This window comes from Colias eurytheme, chromosome 6 (genome assembly GCF_061535395.1).
Source record: "Colias eurytheme isolate Ceu_HAF_F1 chromosome 6, ilColEury1 Martin Lab GWU primary, whole genome shotgun sequence".
Lineage (NCBI taxonomy): Eukaryota > Metazoa > Arthropoda > Insecta > Lepidoptera > Pieridae > Colias > Colias eurytheme.
Window position 1 is genome coordinate 1,302,494 of NC_142985.1, and position 18,619 is coordinate 1,321,112.

The 18,619-nt window shown below is 30.9% G+C and overlaps 1 protein-coding gene across 2 annotated transcripts in view; it reads right to left on the minus strand.

The window, feature by feature from the left end:
- The window catches only part of conu (Rho GTPase-activating protein conundrum), a 63,650-nt gene that overhangs the window by 24,770 nt on the left and 20,261 nt on the right, over positions 1-18,619 (minus strand). For both annotated transcript variants that reach the window (XM_090102410.1, XM_090102411.1), the window contains exon 2: positions 18,134-18,278. In XM_090102410.1, the coding sequence (XP_089958536.1) occupies positions 18,134-18,278 (145 nt within the window). The remainder of the gene's footprint in view (positions 1-18,133; positions 18,279-18,619) is intronic.

Consider the following 18,619-nt stretch of genomic DNA (forward strand, 5'->3'; position numbering starts at 1 on the left):
GACGAATAAGTTTTATCCAAGGATTGAAAAATCAGCCCTAAATACCTAAAAGAAATGAGGTATAAAGTGAAATCATGATATTTGATGTGACGTGAGTAGCTTAGTATTAGAAAAATATATAGTTATATAATAATTTCATTATCATCAAATTTAACACGGCCAAAATAATGTAGGTATCCAATGTTAAACCTCAAATTTTAAACCAACCCGCTCTTACGTGATGCAGAAACAAACACGTAAACACACATACAAACAATTGTTATAAATCCCCTTCGCAAAAAAAACTTTAAACATACCAGACACCATGTCCTGTAGATATTCATCCACTCTATATCTAAGTATCACTACCATTTTCACTGGTAACTTCACCACTTTACTGACCACATTAAACTGAAGAAATAAAAGAATGCAAGAGAGAGATAACTTGTCAAAACATAATTAGATAATGGTAACTAATGAGTTTATTGTTGTTTAACGGTAATCGGTATACGGAAAAATAAGGGATTTGTTGCTATGTATATGAATAATATGTTATCCTTTGAATAAATGTATAGAATAACTTTGCATTGCGTGGTCATTAGCAAAGTATTTTTTAATCTTAATTAATCTCCTGTCGCGAGAGTTTGTGTTTTTTGTTTTGGAAGTAACAAATATGCGAGTTTATTAGAAAGTAAAACGTTTACTCTTTTGTTTTTTCATGCAAATCAGCCTTATGTCTATATTTTTTATGTAAGAATGCTGCATTCATGCATTCATTTATTCATTCATATTTAAAAACTATAAGCAATAAAAAGCAGACACTAGACATAAATTTCGATGTACTTAATATAAGACTAACTGCAAAGAAGACCCGTTAATATCATCTTCACATTCTGAATGTACTACTAAAAAAAACAAATCTTTTATCATTATTTTTTAACTCGGACAACACAATACAAAATGATAATGACAAGATTAGAAAAAATCAGTTATTGAACGTAAATAAAAACAAAAAAATAAATTATGCTAATGTTTTTTCCATGCAGGATGTTTATCGAGAGACAAATCATGTGAGCTTCCTAAGATAAGTGAAGTGTTTTTAGATTATTCGTGTTATTTTTATCTGCGGAACTACGCACGTGCCTCTGACTGTATGAGATATTGTGAAATACAGTAGAAATTACGTTATGATCTCGTTGAAGCGATAATTGTAAGAGTTGATGGTTTTATTAGTGATTTTGTAATTTCCTTTTAACTTTTTTTTATGTGCAAGGCCACCTCACACCTGGGATGGTACCAAACCCCTACAAAAGAGCAATGTGAAACGAATATACGAAATACAATGACATTCGAAATATACGAATGCTATTTCTGTTTCGTACGCTGATTAGGGGCGCCCTCTCCTTCTTCCTCAATCCTCAGTCCTAGGATGGTACCAAACCCCTACAAAAGAGCAATGTGAAACGAATATACGAAATACAATGACATTCGAAATATACGAATGCTATTTCTGTTTCGTACGCTGATTAGGGGCGCCCTCTCCTTCTTCCTCAGTCCTACTTTTTCCTCGTCAATCATTTCCTTATCCCTGTTACCTTAAAAATTAGCAAGGTAGAAGCTCTACCTATGTAACTGTTAATACCTAGGTTAATACCTAATACCTAGGTTACGGTAACTGTTACTTACTAGATGAAGCACTATCTCGGTTAACCCCTCTAACATAAAATTATGTTACCTATATACTCTAAGGATGAAAAATAAGTTTCTTATTAAAACCGCAGAAAATTACGCTATAAAATAATAACCCACATTTTCAGACCACAAGTTGAAAAATAATGCGCAATTTGTTCATTAATTTATATTTACAACGAATTTCTCATTTGCAGTTTTATTATTTAAGATTTACTAAATTAAATACAATAAAATTAAATACACTTTTTAACAAAAATAATAAGAAATCATGGTGTTAATTATTCTCATAGAAAAATAAAAAATATAGTGAAATAAAGAATAGTTAAATAAAAAATACATTTTTCTACTTTCATGTAGACCACATTACACTAAAATGTAGATGATAAGAACAATAATTTGTGGTCAAATAACCAAGAGTGGTTTGCATATCATACCATAGTACAGTTATGAATAAAACAATGAGCGGTGAGCCAATTATAAAAGAGAACTTACTCAAATAATACGGTGCTGCTCGAATAATCAACATAGTGAAGCTCCATTCAAATTTAAAATCAAATCAAATTCAAATCAACAAGTCTTGAATAAGACGAGCGATCTCAACGGTAATCAGAAATTGACTGTTTCTTATTTGCGTATTGGGAATAGAATATCATCTTATCTCTAAAGATTACATCTGTGAAATAACTGCGGATTTTCCTTTGTTAAAACGTCATGATTACACATAAAAATTGTTTTTGAGTCACAACACAGTCACAATAATCCATTTTTTAACTGTTTGACAAGTCGAGTTTAAGAAGATTGTCGTTTAAAATTGGATCATATTTTTTGAAAACAGTTGAGAGAAAATTGTGAAATACAACCTATTTAATAAAAAAAAGTAATTGTTCATGCTCCAAAGCATACATACCATATCCATAAACGAAAGTCGAAGAAAATATAATTATAATTTTTTATTTTGTTTATAAACCTCAAGAGAAAATAAAACCTACATCTAAATACATAAATCCATAACAATTAAGTAGTATAAAATAATATGTACATAGACACTTAATAAAAATTATAATTTAAAAAAAAAAAACAAAATGTAACAATAACCACATGCAAATATATTTATTCGTAGCACATTTACATAATCAGAGAAATGATAAAAGATTTAGCACATCGATAAAGAGCGATGGCACCATTTTATAAATACGATTTTGATTTTAACATCCTTGCTTGTCTATTAAACATCCTATTTTTAGACATAAAGAAAGATAAGAAATATCACATGATTTTAAATTGTTTTTCCTTGTTCCTTGTGTTTTATTATAAAAATATATTTCGACATTGACGCTTTTACCGCATTTTAAGTTTTTAACCCAAATATGGGTGTAAATATTCATATTAAATGTGAAATTTTGTTAAAGTAATTAAACAATGTGAAACAGTTTCACAAGAATAGTTAAGTAGGTGTTTCGAAGATAAATTAATTCTTTTTGTCTGTCCAAATCATTAGAGGACAAATGGTTAGCGTTCTGTCAATTATTAAGCTATTGCATAGCTTTTATCTCAGACTTTGAGCGCGGCGACCGAATGTAAAAATTCCGTAACGAAAAGACCTAACACCCCCGCTACAACCGGCCGCGTCACAGTGCAGCGGTGAAGATGCTATGCAATAGCTTTACCGCGGCAGTCCTCGAGTGCCACACGTATTTTTTTTATATTATGAAATTAAGTATGAAATAAATACAATATGTGAAGCGGCAAGTTAGATAATTAATTAAAAATGTAATTAAAGCTATAGACCATGATGCAACGAAATTAGTTTTGGGTTCCCACGGTCGAGTTTAAATGTTTATTGTAATTTGAATTATGTAAATGAACTAACTGTAATGTTGAACATTAAATTTCATGTAAAATATTGAGTTTGAAACTTGGATGTGCAAGTGAATTGAGAATTTAATTGAAATATTATAGGCAAAGTCTGATTTCAACCCACATACAATTCAAGACCTAAATATAATTACTAGGTACTACAATACTGCCCGTAGTCCGTACTGTAATTGAATAAAGTACCTACATACAGATAAACATTAATATATTTAAAAGTATAAGATATTTTTATTTGACAACTTATTTTTATTCCCTTATATATATATTCTATAACATTAGCTAATCCGGTGGTCGAAATCCGACCTTAGCATAATAAAGACTCATTTGAAATCCATTGCACGTATTATGAAGAAACGTATTCAATGAATCTGAACAATAAAATACCAAATACTACCTATACAATTATACATGTATCATCGCGATATATACAGGACCATTTAACAACGAGAAAACAAAACGCATGTATTTAATTATTAATTATATTTATTTATTATATAATTTTCACCACGACTGTACAAGAAGCAAATCAAACAATATAAACACAAAAAGGACGCACAGTTGTACATTCCCGCTCAGAAGCCCAAATATATATTATTGGCACCTGAGCAGAATGGATTACTTTAAATTGGCAATCGTATGTAACTGGGTACTGAAAGCAAGTCAAGTTTACGTGGTGAACATTTGATTATTGCGTTTTGTAATTTTCAAGTTTTAGTACTTTCTGTTTATTTGAACGAATCATGTGCTTCTCATTGCTCTTGTACTATATCATATATGGCTACTATGTATTTCTTGGTCTATTAAAACGGTTATAAAAATAATAATAGGCAAAAACGTCTCTATTTCACCTTTGTATAACTTTAATAGACTCTAGCCATCCTGCTACGTATAAACCTGTGCTGTATTTTATGGCCATTAGAGTTATATCATTTTTTTATATATTTATCCCGTGATATGGAAGAAAAAAGATGAATTTTCCTTTTTGTACTCCTCAAAAAATGGTTTATAATATTACAAATCACATTCTTAACTTATCATCTGCTACATAGCAACCAATAAGTTTCATTTCTTTTCATTTCATAATATTCTACACAGTATTATATTATCTGTGATTCTACATACCAACTCGCTGGCAACTGGCAACACAGGCTGCTTATAAAAACGAACGCATCCTACATATTGATGCATGCCTCTGGAACGTGGTCTCTGCACTTCCTTGATACGTGAACCATATGATACATTTACAATTATGTACGATAAAGTATATAACATCGATTATTTGTATTGAGAAAATTTATTTAACGATAGATACACCTAAAGTCCAAATCAATAAACGGAAACAAGATCTAAGACCGAAGATTTTTCGTCAAGGCATAATATACATTCTAGCGATGAATACTAGGAAGTCGATTAAAACGAAAGTCGACAAAAACATATCATTCTGAATACGTTGATCAAATATAACTATAGATACTGATAGAAATTATTAAATTCATAGCTAATTATTAATTCATCGAAAAACATACCTATTTACTAGAAGATCAAACGCAATGAAAACCCAAAAAACGTTTTCAAATACATTTCACTACATAAGCGTAGTATTTTAGCCGAAAAATTAATTACTGAGAATAACTACAAACATGTCCGATAACAAAAGATAAAAGGTCCATTGATAAGAACTGATGTTGGTACTTGTCACTGATGGGTTTATATTAAGATGTAATTCGGTTAATTAATTCAGATCAACCCGCATGTTAATTGTAGTAAATTCTACTATATCATCGATGACCTTTTAAAATTAAGAATGGATGATTCTTGTTCATATAAAGTTAATGAATAAATAGATCGAAAATAAAAATATACATAATTAAATAAAGCCAAATCATTAACTAAAACGGGCATTTCATCTAAATTCTATATCTAACTTAAAACAGCAGAGCTTAAACTCAAAAAAATCTTCCATCTTCATGACCTAATTCCCTTAAAAATCAATTTTCTTTACATCAATTGAAGCAACCATTTCCCATAAAACCAAGGGAATAGCCTCTATAAGTTATCATCGATACCACATAATTGTTTGTCTGTCTCGCCGTGGGCACACCCGTGACGGCTGTTCACCTTTCTTACGCCCTATTGCGATAGATAGGCCCTTTTACACGATCACCTTTGAAACAAGGAAATGCAAGTAATTCTGCTGTAACAACATGAATGGTCAAAAGTATAATTATTTAGAGTTAAGATCCATACAAACTTATCGATAGGAAATAATTCGGAAAAACCTGAGTACGATACAAATTCGAAGAAACGACTCATAATAATTAAGGCAAAGCACCTCGTATTAGGAAACTAGAATGAAATATTTTATTATTTTCTTTTACAATATTCAAATCTTTAAAATTACACGTACCTATATATATAAATCATTATATAGGAACCTCATAATATGTCAGTGTCTGTGGGAAGCAACAATTTTTTTTATTACATACATCTTCATTTGTCAAATACAAAAAAACATGAACATTTTGTTTGCATGTATTCGATTACAGATTGCTAAAAAAATTAACATCAGTTCTAGAGAAATGGCAGAAACGCTAAGGAAGAGAATCTGCAATCGCTACTAATATGTAGGCATTCAGAATAGGTACAGTTTCTCTTGACCATAGAAAAAATTATCATAGAAATTGACCTCACACATATACGAGCATTAACCACCAACAGTCAACACTGTAACAATTGCAAAACACGACATTCATCATTGTTTGTTTGACGTGATATTTAAACAAACAAACGAACTTTTGATTGGCGGTCACATCATTGTGCAAGTTGATTGATTGTAATACATACATGTATAACGAATAGGAACGTCAGATTAATACATTTTTGTTCCATATTATATTGGTTAATGAATTTTAACTCAAGTGCGTTAATATGTATTTTAATTCACAAATTTGAAGAGACATGAATAAACTTTATTAAATACGACAGTTAGATTATTTTATATTGTAAAGTTAGTGCCTGTTCTATCTAATAAATGTCCTTCGTTCTAAAACAAATTTTGTGCTAAAAGTATTAATAAACATCTTATTACGGATTAATAGACTAATAAGTAATAATTGTTTCTTTGTTTCCAATAGTTTCTTATCACAAAGTTTTCTAATTGAAATTAACAGGTTTATCTATAGTTTTTAGTGCATTAAGCCTTATTCGTAAAATTGGTTCATTGTCTATGTCAAATAGACTATGTTCTCACGCGAAAGTGGATGTGTGTGGGAGCCACGTCATTGTCTGTAGATACCTTGAGCTGGGAACGTCTGAAGAATGATTATTTGTTGATCTATTTCTATTTGTTTTAAATTATTTAAATAAATAATTAATACCGCCGAAATAACATTAATTATTTAAGTAAAGTTCTTACTAGAAGAAACCTAATGAAAATCTATACTAGTAATATTATAAAGCTGAAGTTTGTTTGTTTGAACGCACTAATCTCAGGAACTACTACTGCTAGTCCGATTTGAAAAATTGTTTCGGTATTAGATAGCCCATTTAACGAGGAAGCCTATATAATATCATCACGCTAAGTCTTTATTGTCTTTGTCTGTTATCTATATGGTATTGAAATATGTAGGTATATTATCAATAAACATTAAACATCTATTTAAAAGCCTTAATTGTCACGCATGTATTGTTTATTATGTAGCTGAGTACATCTACCTACTTATTACCGTAAAGTGGCATAATTTTAAATAATCGTAACTATCATTGATATTAAAGTAGTAATTACTCTATACTCATAAAGACTTCCGATGCAACGTGATTGTAAGCATGTTTTATAATATTTACTTTTTATTAATTTGACAGTTTAATGTACGACACCAAGTTAAAAATATTAACAAGTATACAATACACGGATTGATACAGTACATAAAACGTAATATAACTAAGGCATAATATAAGCATTAAAAAACTATAAATAAATCTATGTAGACCCTACAGTTTATTTATTCAAAACATGATGAAAAAGTGAAGAAATTATATACCTTGATGAGGTATGCTGCAGATGCATTTTACATACCTAACTTTCAGACAAAAATGTAACCAATTGTAAAATGTTACTAAGAAACAAGCTATACAACAAATAAACATGTTATTCTATGTTTAAGAATAAACAAACAAACCAATTCACAATTACCTTTTTAGCAAACTTTATTTAACAGTTACGTCGTTATTTATAAATAGTACAACACATTAATTCAGCCGACTATATCATATTTCCACACTAAATCACGACTTCATTTGAATAGAATACAAATTATTTCTAGAAAACCATAAATAACATAATATAATATTATGTAAATCGTTTCAAAGTTCAGTCATAAAATATTTTGCTTCGAACTCGTCTAACCTAAACTTATATTTGGTTAAAATATGTTTAAACAAACATATGGTATTTGATGATATCATCATACATAGCAGTATCATAAAGAATACAGTTGGCGTAATGATAATTAATCCTTGAATCTTGATAATCATTATTTTGTCATATAAGTGTACTAGGATTCCGCCCGCGGCTTCGCCCGCGCAAATCCCGCATAGTTCCCGTTCCCGTGGGATTTCCGGGATTGCGTCATTTTCCCGGGATAAAAAGTAGCCTATGTCCTTTCTCGGGTATCATAATATCTCCATACCAAATTTCATGGAAATTGGTTCAGTAGTTTAGGCGTGATTGAGTAACAGACAGACAGACAGACAGAGTTACTTTCGCATTTATAATATTAGTATGGATTATTCTGTTATCTGTACTCTCCAACAAGTTATTAGTGTTTTATTAAATATATTTTTAAGTACGAGTAATTAATGAGTACGACAATATTGTACGATAAAGACGACAAAACAATTGCAACCTAATAAGAGTTTACATCACGAAATTACGTTCTCATGTTTTAGAATTAAAAATACTACACGAAATCCCTTATTACTGTTGATTATGCATTCCGTAATCCGTCCCTTTTTCAAAGTATAATCCTGACAAGCACATTATACGCCTAACTTCCTCTCCTCATTAGCAAACGACAGTCATTTCAACCGGACATCCTTATACTTTCAACATCACCAGGTTATCGCACCCTTGACAAACAGCTTTGAAGTTAACATTATGAAAAATACATTAACATAATATCTGATATTATGACACTAATAATTTCTTGGAAATTCGTATTTTTAAGCAGTTGCGTATACGAATTCTTGCGATAAAATGTGTAGAAATAAAACATTGCAATGTTTACGAGGTTTGAATAAATCGTCTTTTTGCTGCATTATCTCGCAATTCTTATTTACTGTAGACCATAATATAAAACACATTAATAAAAAGAGAATTAATTCTAAACATTTAAATGTACGTCAATCGTAATAACAATTAATTGGTATGATACATTCTTCTGCATCATACAATATTCAAGTGGAATGTCAATCACGTTTTTATTGGTTGTTTAGATTGCAGTCAATTTTATAATCATTACTCTTAATTTTCTCATATAGGTACTACTGCTACGTCGTTCAATTTGACATATAGTAGGTAGGTACATGACTTCATAAAATTACACGTTTTAAAAAGACGCAATAACTGTGTTATCAAGGTGTGATCCGTTTACATTTTACTGTTTTCAATCTACATACTTTCAATACTACTGAATGTTTTTTTTTTTCATATATGATTGTACTAATTAATATTTTCTCTCCTATCTCATTTTGTTCATTATAATTAAAAAATACACGTCATCTTTTGGCGGGAAATAAAAAAAATCCAGGGGCAACAGATAATAAATAGCGTGCAAAATCAGCCCCCCTAGTCAAGTGGCTTTCTGTTAGCGTAGCGTTCAATAGAATAGACTACGAATGTATGAGATTGACGTAGGCTGTAGATATCTACAGCCTACGTCAATCTCATACATTCGTAGTATATTCTATTGAACGCTACGCTAACAGAAAGCCACTTGACTAGGGGGGCAGGTAGCACCAAGATGCACAGATAACACACACAATACGTCATTGTTTACAAACAATCGATGACTCTCACCCGCCAAGTCGCTGATGATAATTCTTTTCAGGGTTACTCAAAGACTCTTACAAATGTTTTTATTTCTTTGGTATGATTTTTTTTCTTGGTGTACCTATTTAACTTTTACTTTATGTTGACTATATACATAGGCAAACTATGCAATAAGGCAGATTATTGCTAATCTCTAGTTAGCATGCTCCAATTTACAGGTTTACAGGTAAAAGTCATGGATATATTTTTTTTTATTTTACAAAATTTCAAAAATGGCTTCGTATATAAGGTACTCATTATTATTGAAACTTTAAAATACAAGGTGGAACCATACTACATCGATAAGCAATTTACATGATTCTAGATGACAAAAATATTCTAAAAAGTGAAAACAAAAGTTAATTTATCTATTCCTAATGGCTGCCGTAACGAATTTACATAATGTCTATAACGAATCGAATTTTAATTAATGATTAAATTAAATAAGTGATAAGATAATATTTATATTAAAGATTTAAAAAATTATACATTTAATAAATAGTAATAAAAATTGTAGTATTTTTTTATTAGATACTTTCATTAGCTTTTCCGCGACTTCACTCGCCCTTTCCGTAGAAAATAAACTTAACGAAAAAAATAATTATTTACCTACCTATAAAGTGTATTGGTTTATCTATTAAGGTTAAATTAAACAAATACTTTCTTTTATATCACTAATAACAGATTAAAAAGTAGAACAAGAGGTTTTAACACACAGTTTTATAGCATCGTAATTTAATGGCTATATAAGGAAAAACCTATACTTCGACAGACCTTGATATAACCAAGGTTCTACATCACCCATTCACCTTAAATTTAGATCATGACACTGTGATCTAGGCAATTAAATTTGTTCCGCAAACAAGGTCCAATATCTAATGTTAACTGAGTTTAAAACAAGTTTTTGTGTTAAGTAATAAATTTATAGTCGACAATTTTGATTTGGAGGCATTTCAATCGGTTTCAATGAGCTTTTTATCTTTGCATTTACCTTCGTGTATTAAATTCAGAATAAATACAACTTGATCCATTACTTTTCATTTCTTATCTATAATATTAAAATTATTCGTTAAGACTTCTCTTTCTTTGTCCTTCGTTAACGTTTTCACGCCTCTACCATAGGCATAGACTAACATTTTTACCACTAATTAAATTCATTTGGATTTTTAACTATAATAGAGGATCATGGATCTCACTGCCGTTAAAACAATACTCATAGAACATAACTATTTTCTCTATGTCGGCTCTTAACGTCCATAGACTAAATTATAGATACGACAAGCAGGGTAAGATACGTCCATCATAGATCCATTAAGATAGTTAGACTCCCACACTGTCAAAAACATGATACAGCAGAGGCGTCATATAATGAGTTACTCGCAATTGCTTCAATTTGAATAAAGTAGGTTGCGCCCAGGACGTGACCACAGATAATTGTAGACTGGTGAGATCATTGACCTTGGAATTTTAGGGTACTGCCACAAATTATGATTTGTGCGAGTCATAGTTTGACTGTAATAACACCGCGACGTTGAGTTTTATGTCTAATACGGTACAAAATGTATGCACAACTTACTTTACTTTATGACAATGTATTAGTATAGAGGAATTTAAGATTATGAGAACAGGATATGTATTTTATGAAAAGTGAAAACAAACACACGACACCTGATTGCTGAGTTCTGCATTCATATGGATACATCACCACATAACTAACCTAATAGATTCCCAGAAATCCCAGATAACATAATATACAAATACTGTAGGTAGTCTTACTTCTGTTATTATATATACCATTTCAAATTGCAAGTGCCTGCGCTTTAAACAGTTAAACCTCTCCTCTGAAAAGCACCTCTGAAGTATGTATGGAACGAAAGAATGTATGCAAACATGAAATGCATGGGGAAGACTACATATTTTAATCTACTAGAAAAAGCACTTCCTACATTTGCCGCAATATATTCAAAGAACAAACATTATGAGCTCGGAATGAGAACGATGCTATGAATCTTGTTTTGTTTGACATTTTTTGCGCTCACAGAATGTAACGGTCTCTAGCGGGATCCCTTCAACTTGACCCTTGTGATGGTAATTAAATAACACGAATAGCATTATCTGATGCTTGGGTAATCTGTGCATTAGATGTGGAATGTTCTGGAAGGTTCTGGACGGTTCTAGAGGTCAGAACGTATCATAAGCTGAAACTATCCAAACTTTGACTCCGTAGCGTCTTACTAAATAGATATTAGTTAATGCCAGTAACGCAGCCTGTATGTTTATTTGTAACGTTTTAAATTTTAATGTCTCATATTATGTAAAGATGAGAATATAATTCGATATAGATACCTAAAGTAAGTACATAATGGAGATCTTCTTAGGAGTAAGGCAAGTTATGGTCCCAAAATAACATTTATTATGACAATTTTCTTTTTCTTCTTCTTCTTTTTTCAAATGGCAACTCCCGATCCCAGTGAGGACGGATTCTGCCAATATGACAATTTTAATATTGTGCGCAATTAGAAAACTAGTTGTGCAAAAATTAATGTTCTCTATTGATATACCACTTAGCTGTGAAATATGTTTACATAACCACTAATATTTATTTAAAACCAAGTTTTACGCGTTTAACCTTTGCTCTTAGGAAATACCGGTGATCAGATAATATTTACTGATATATACGAAATTGTTTGATTTGCGAAATATTTTTAGAATATATTTCATCATAAATATATGTTTATGATTTTTTTATATACTCAGCGACACGTTTGAAATTTTAAGACTAAATGTCGTATGAATGTAATGAGTAGATAAACGTGCGCGTCGTCAAATAATTAACGGAGTTTTAACTGGATTCTCTCCGTCTTTATACCTGAAGGCTGAAAACTATCTGCGGTAAAACTAACCCCTACATTCTTGTCAATTATTAATTTATTATCAACAAATTACTAAACACCAACCAGTTTTACCATTCGTATGAAAACTCCTAGAATCAATATCGACCTGCTAATTTTCCTTTCACTGTCCAGCTCTTATTTTGCTATTTTTATCAACTTTCTATTTAATTCTCTACGTGATAGCAAGTATTACGTATACTAATGGCAATCGAAATTATAGCTGTCACTCGTTAGAAACTTGTTACTTCATTATACGTACAAAAAGTCAATTAACTCCTTATCTACTGAGTCACAGAATAGAATATAATGCTGAAAATAATTATATACCACAGAACACACATAACTAGACAGTGCAGGCAAATTAATTTAATTAGAAAGAAATTAACCTGCTACGTAGATAAGTTTTTATTGCCTAAATAAATTATTACATAATTAAGTAAATAATTTACCGTTTTATCAAACATTGAAAAGAGATAATTCCAAATCAACTGAGATCGATCGATAAATAAATTTAAAAATTAGATTCTTATAAAAACTCAAAATATACGATTAGATGTACGATTTAACTACGTCTTCCATTACAATACGACAGTGTACTTATCTTAACATCTTAATTAAACTACTACCTACATATTATAACGTTATACCTAAGCGCATAATGTATATGATTTTATTGTATCTTGCATCTTATATATGACACGGTTAGTAACTGCATTTAGCTTATCCAATTAAATCTATGGTATGTTATAATTAATAAACAATCTATTCAACAGAAGAGTATGTATATAGGTATTTACTGTTTGTCGTCATGGACAATCAATACGAGATTGATTGTTATAAAAATAATCAACAATGACATGATATGCCTTGATTAGAATTATCACAACTCTAAGTGAATAGCCGCATGATTACTATCTTCGGTATTTATTGATATGTTTTTCTGTTTCTATGCTACACATCTCGATATTATAATTTCTGAAAATATAAATATGTTGATGATGATATTTTGCCTTAAAACATCTTCTTATTATTGGCATTTCTCATCTATAATTATTAATCTATTAACACAGAATCTGTAGCAACTTGAGTAGCAAGGATAAAACTTTCTCAGTTCCTCTAGAAAAATCTTACTAAACATATCGTAAAATTGACGAAAATAAATATATCGAAATGCAAACGATATTCGCAATATATTGCAAAAGTCTAGCGGTATCTTCAGTCCGGTCATTCAACTGATAAACACACGGTCATAAATTAAAATTTCGTTGACACTTCGCTTTCATCACTCGCAGGCAAGATTTGTAGGAAGAACATTAAAACAGCAAGTACCCTAATGCATATTCATTATTTAGTTTAAATATGTTTGAATAAAACATGTAGGTACATTTATATTATGGGAGATCCTTTATATTCCCAGATTAGGCATATTCATGAATTCCAAAAATAATACAAATAAGATTATAAAGAAAAATATGTACCTATACCACTCATTCGAACGATATATTATCTTTAAATATGGGTATGCACAAACAGAATGAATTCCTTTTTAAAATATAATTGCAGTTAAGAAGTAACAGACGATAATACGAATGTTTAATTTACATGTCGATGACTCAGTATAGAATTTACTAGGTATTATTTTGATAAACTTACCACTAATAACGACTGATCGGATCTGTATTAGCCCAAAGGCCACGAGTGAAGCCGCAGGCTACATCTAACACGTCATATATTTTACGAAATTTCACCATTGATACCAAACCTCTTTCAAAGATCACATAGTATGGTAATTAATCTCTATTACTATCGGTATACGAGCTCAGTACGAATGGCCATCAAAATTATTACAATGTTGATTGCGTAAGTTGGATATAATCGACACTTACATGAATAGATAGTCTTATTACGGGGTGTACACACTATGCGATTTGTAAGTAATAAATAATTATTACTTACAAATTATTTTTAAATTACTAATAATATTTATGGGGATTTTTATTTGGATAAATAATGTCATATACGATCGTGCTTCTTTATTGAAATTTTCACATAGGTAGATCAGTCAACATCAAGTCATCTATAGAACACTAAAAACCTTGTAAATAGTAATCATACATCACTTTGATATCCATTACACAAGAAGGAAAATTATAAAAGTCTATTCACTCGCACAATTAAAACCCATGGAAATAATAAAATCAATATGATTGTTATGTATACCTACTTACTTAATTATTAATTTGAATTCATAATTGAATTTGTACCTACTTCTAATGGAATCTCATTTTAATTGAATGTGTATGATCTTCCTGATTACTGAAAATCTCATATTTTCGAAAATCAACAATTATGAAAAAAATAAGCTTTTTCACATTATTGGCAGGTTTTCAATGCATTTTTTTTATTATTTTTTTTTAACGTCTATAGTTAGAACAGAAGCAGGCATATACAACAAGTGAATGGCCGTCTTTAGACCTGTAATAAGGCAATATTCCAGATCACTGATAACTTGGAGGCTAATGAGGCAACTCTACTTTCTAAACACATGCTTCGGATAACCTTGAAAGAGTAAGTCATCTTTCATATCAGTTTCATTGCTGTTCAGAGGTTTTGAATACAATTATATTTGTAACCTACACCTCTTTGTTTGTTCATATCTTTCCAAAAACTGCGAAATAAATGTAACATCTTGCGCTACAGAAAAACTGTAGGTATTTCAAAAACGAAAAAAAAAGCGCTACCACATATTTTACGTTCGTTTAAACACTGGCAACTAGTAAAACCTCATTCCAATCAGCACTGGCCGGTTGCATACCATTAAAAAAAACAAATTTTCGCTACCACCATCCGACCTTAAGGCGAGGTCACACGCGCGGACACACGGGATCCCGTTACCACCCGATAACGGACCGCTGCGCTCGAGTAGTGATGCACTTCGCGAATCGATCAACTGACGTCGTGTTTGTGTACCAACCTGTGCGATTGATTGGACCACAGATAATATAACACTTTTGAACCATAGATTATAGTATGTGTATATATATACATAAGACAAATTCTATAGTTATTGTTATAGCTCAAGACGTCAAAATCAAACATAACCATCGGCAAAGACGCCTACTGGTTCAACAGAGAGAACAATTTATTATGAAACAGAATATAATTTCGATTATAATTATAGAGTTCTATAATAATAGCGTATATCCAGTTATCTATTGTCAATGCAAATTGAAACCAGAGATTATTAGGCCATTGGCCAACTTTAAATATTGGTCAATAATACAATCACTATTCAATTGCATTGTTTACATTCAACATAACTGTAAAGTGATTGTCACCTACTAGTGCATGAAAGTAAATGAAATTAGGTGTTAATATAATTTTGTCACTTTATTATTTACAATTTGAAATTGCGTATTGTGTGTGTTTTGATTTAACACATTAGGAGCATGCTAGTTTATAAGATCGACTAACAAAAAAAAACTATTTTGCTTAGAATTTAATAAATTCCTTTGATGAAGGATTTAGTTTTATTTATCTACTATTATAGTGCCTATTGCATTACGTTACATTTGTAAAGCAGCGCAAGTGTTACGGTAGTCACTTCTGACTTCATGGTTAGTAGGCACTCTAATATTACTATTTACTACATAGTAGCAATTTATGACATTTTAAGTTTCTTAAATTATTATTCTGCTATACGTAAGTTATTCAAGACAAAGGTATCCTTATTACGTTGATAAAAATTGTCCAAAAAATGTTGTGTGGTTTTATGAAACCACGGTAAAAGTGAAACTGTTCGAACGGTTCCGAACACTGCTTTATGTAGCGCATGTCGCGTGACGGTCGGCTGCCGAGTAGGTATACCTACTCGGCAGCCGCGATACACGCGACATGCGCTACACAGACCAAAAAGTTTGAGACGATGTAATAAAAGTTTCACTTTAAAAAAAATTATGTTTGATTGTACAGCGAAAAATGCTTAGTCAGTGGCTGCCAAGCTTCTAGTGTTTTGTATACTACTAGTTAAAGCCTTACATATTCAACATTAACAATCCTTTTATCTGTGTCCCACTAACATTTGAACAAAGCCCAAGGAAAGGCCAGTATTCTCCGAAACGTCCGGTTTTCTCGACAGAACCTGTCGTAGAACGGAATGCGGGCTCAAGGCTGATGCGAAAGCCGATAAACGAATCAAAACATCGATTTGAATAATCGATTCCAAGGAATATCGATTTCCGATTTAGGGTTGGACGTTAGTTACAGTTATGCGTTGCATTTGTGACTTGTTATTTAGAATTGTTCCTATTTGAAAACCTTCAAAGATAGATCTTATTAAGAGTATGTAATTAATGGTGTTATTAGCAATCCATGTGATGCAATCAAATAATTACAAGAAAAGAAGAACAATATATTACTTTCTACGTTATTGAATTAGCTAAAATTTTCATTAGAAGTTGAGAAATTGCAAAATGTATTTTTTTATATATTTTTGCAGCACACAGACGTGTAAAAACTAGATTGTATAACCTAGACTTAAAAACATAATTACTAAAGCACAGTTAATATGCAAATAATTACAACGCAATATAGACTAATGTTTCCTGCGCACGTGTTACCATATAAGAAAAAAAAACTAAAAAATTGGTCAATGCAATTGACGGACGTCTTGCAAGAAATTACAAAACTGATATGAATTAATAGTAAGTATAATGAGAGCATTCGGATGTTTTGCAATTATAACTCATAATTTGTAATGTCGTAATAAAATAATGAATTGTGTAGATATAATATTATTTTTTAAAAACAGTTACTTTAATTAGTAGATGTATTTAGTAGATGTCGAAATATTTTGTAAATTTATCAAAATTCTGACTTTAATGGGCAGAAAATATACACAGAAGTTTAAATTTAACTTAACTTCTTGAATTCCTTCAAATATTATAACAGAGGTCATCTTGCTAAATAATTGCATATATTTAAGCGTCTTTTCATAATTTCAACACTAATGTTTCGTTTAAATTATGTGCCAATTTGTCAAAGTGATTAATTATTGATTAACACTTGTACAGCTATGATAATGCTGAATATATTATTATTTATTTATTCTTGGTTATTCAATGCTTAAATTGTTTCAAAGTGGCTATATAAAATACTAGCCGCTCCGCGCGGTTTCACCCCCGTGGCTCCTCTCCTGTTGGTCGTAGCGTGATGGTATATAGCCTATAGCCTTCCTCGATAAATGAGCTATCTAACACCGAAATAATTTTTCAAATCAGACCAGTAGTTCCCGAGATTAGCGCGTTCAAACAAACAAACAAACAAACTCTTCAGCTTTATAATATTAGTATTATAGATATATAGATTTAAATTTTTCATAGCTAATAAATGCTTTACATGTGTATAAATTAAGGTCTTTATTTAAGACTTATCTTCGTACCTAAAATTTAAATAAAAATTATTGAGTTTATACTTATTTATTACCTGTGCTTCAAGGCTCAACACCGTACAAATAACTTCTAAACCAAACATTTTACAAAAACATCATCCTATTACTTCCAAAAAAAACCCTACCACCTAACACATAGGACACACTATCCCTTACCTTCATAATGGTTCTCATCATCATCAGTCTGGGCTGCTGTGCTGATCTGCCGGCAGAGGTCCTCATACTCCGCCCAGTACGCCGCCAGGGCGGTGGGGTCCGGCGCCCGCGGCACCGGCAGCGACACCCGAACCTCAGGGGATTCCTGGAAACATAACTAGTATTTATCTGTACTATGATTTGGATTCAATTTATTTTATGACATGTATTTAAAACAATTTTACTTGATCTATGAATTGTGCTAAATAATGTAATTTTTAATATTTTTTTTTAACCTCAACTGTGCTGTGTACATACAATTTGGCTGGCATTTTACCGCAACATGACGTGATTAAATTTGTGTATAATTAGTCAAAATTGTCAGCTGTGATGTGTACCTATCTAAATAAATAAATAAATAAATAAATAAGTATATCTGGAATGTTGGAAATTTGATAAATGCGGTAGAATGGCATTTACAACGTCAATCAGACTGAGATATCCCTG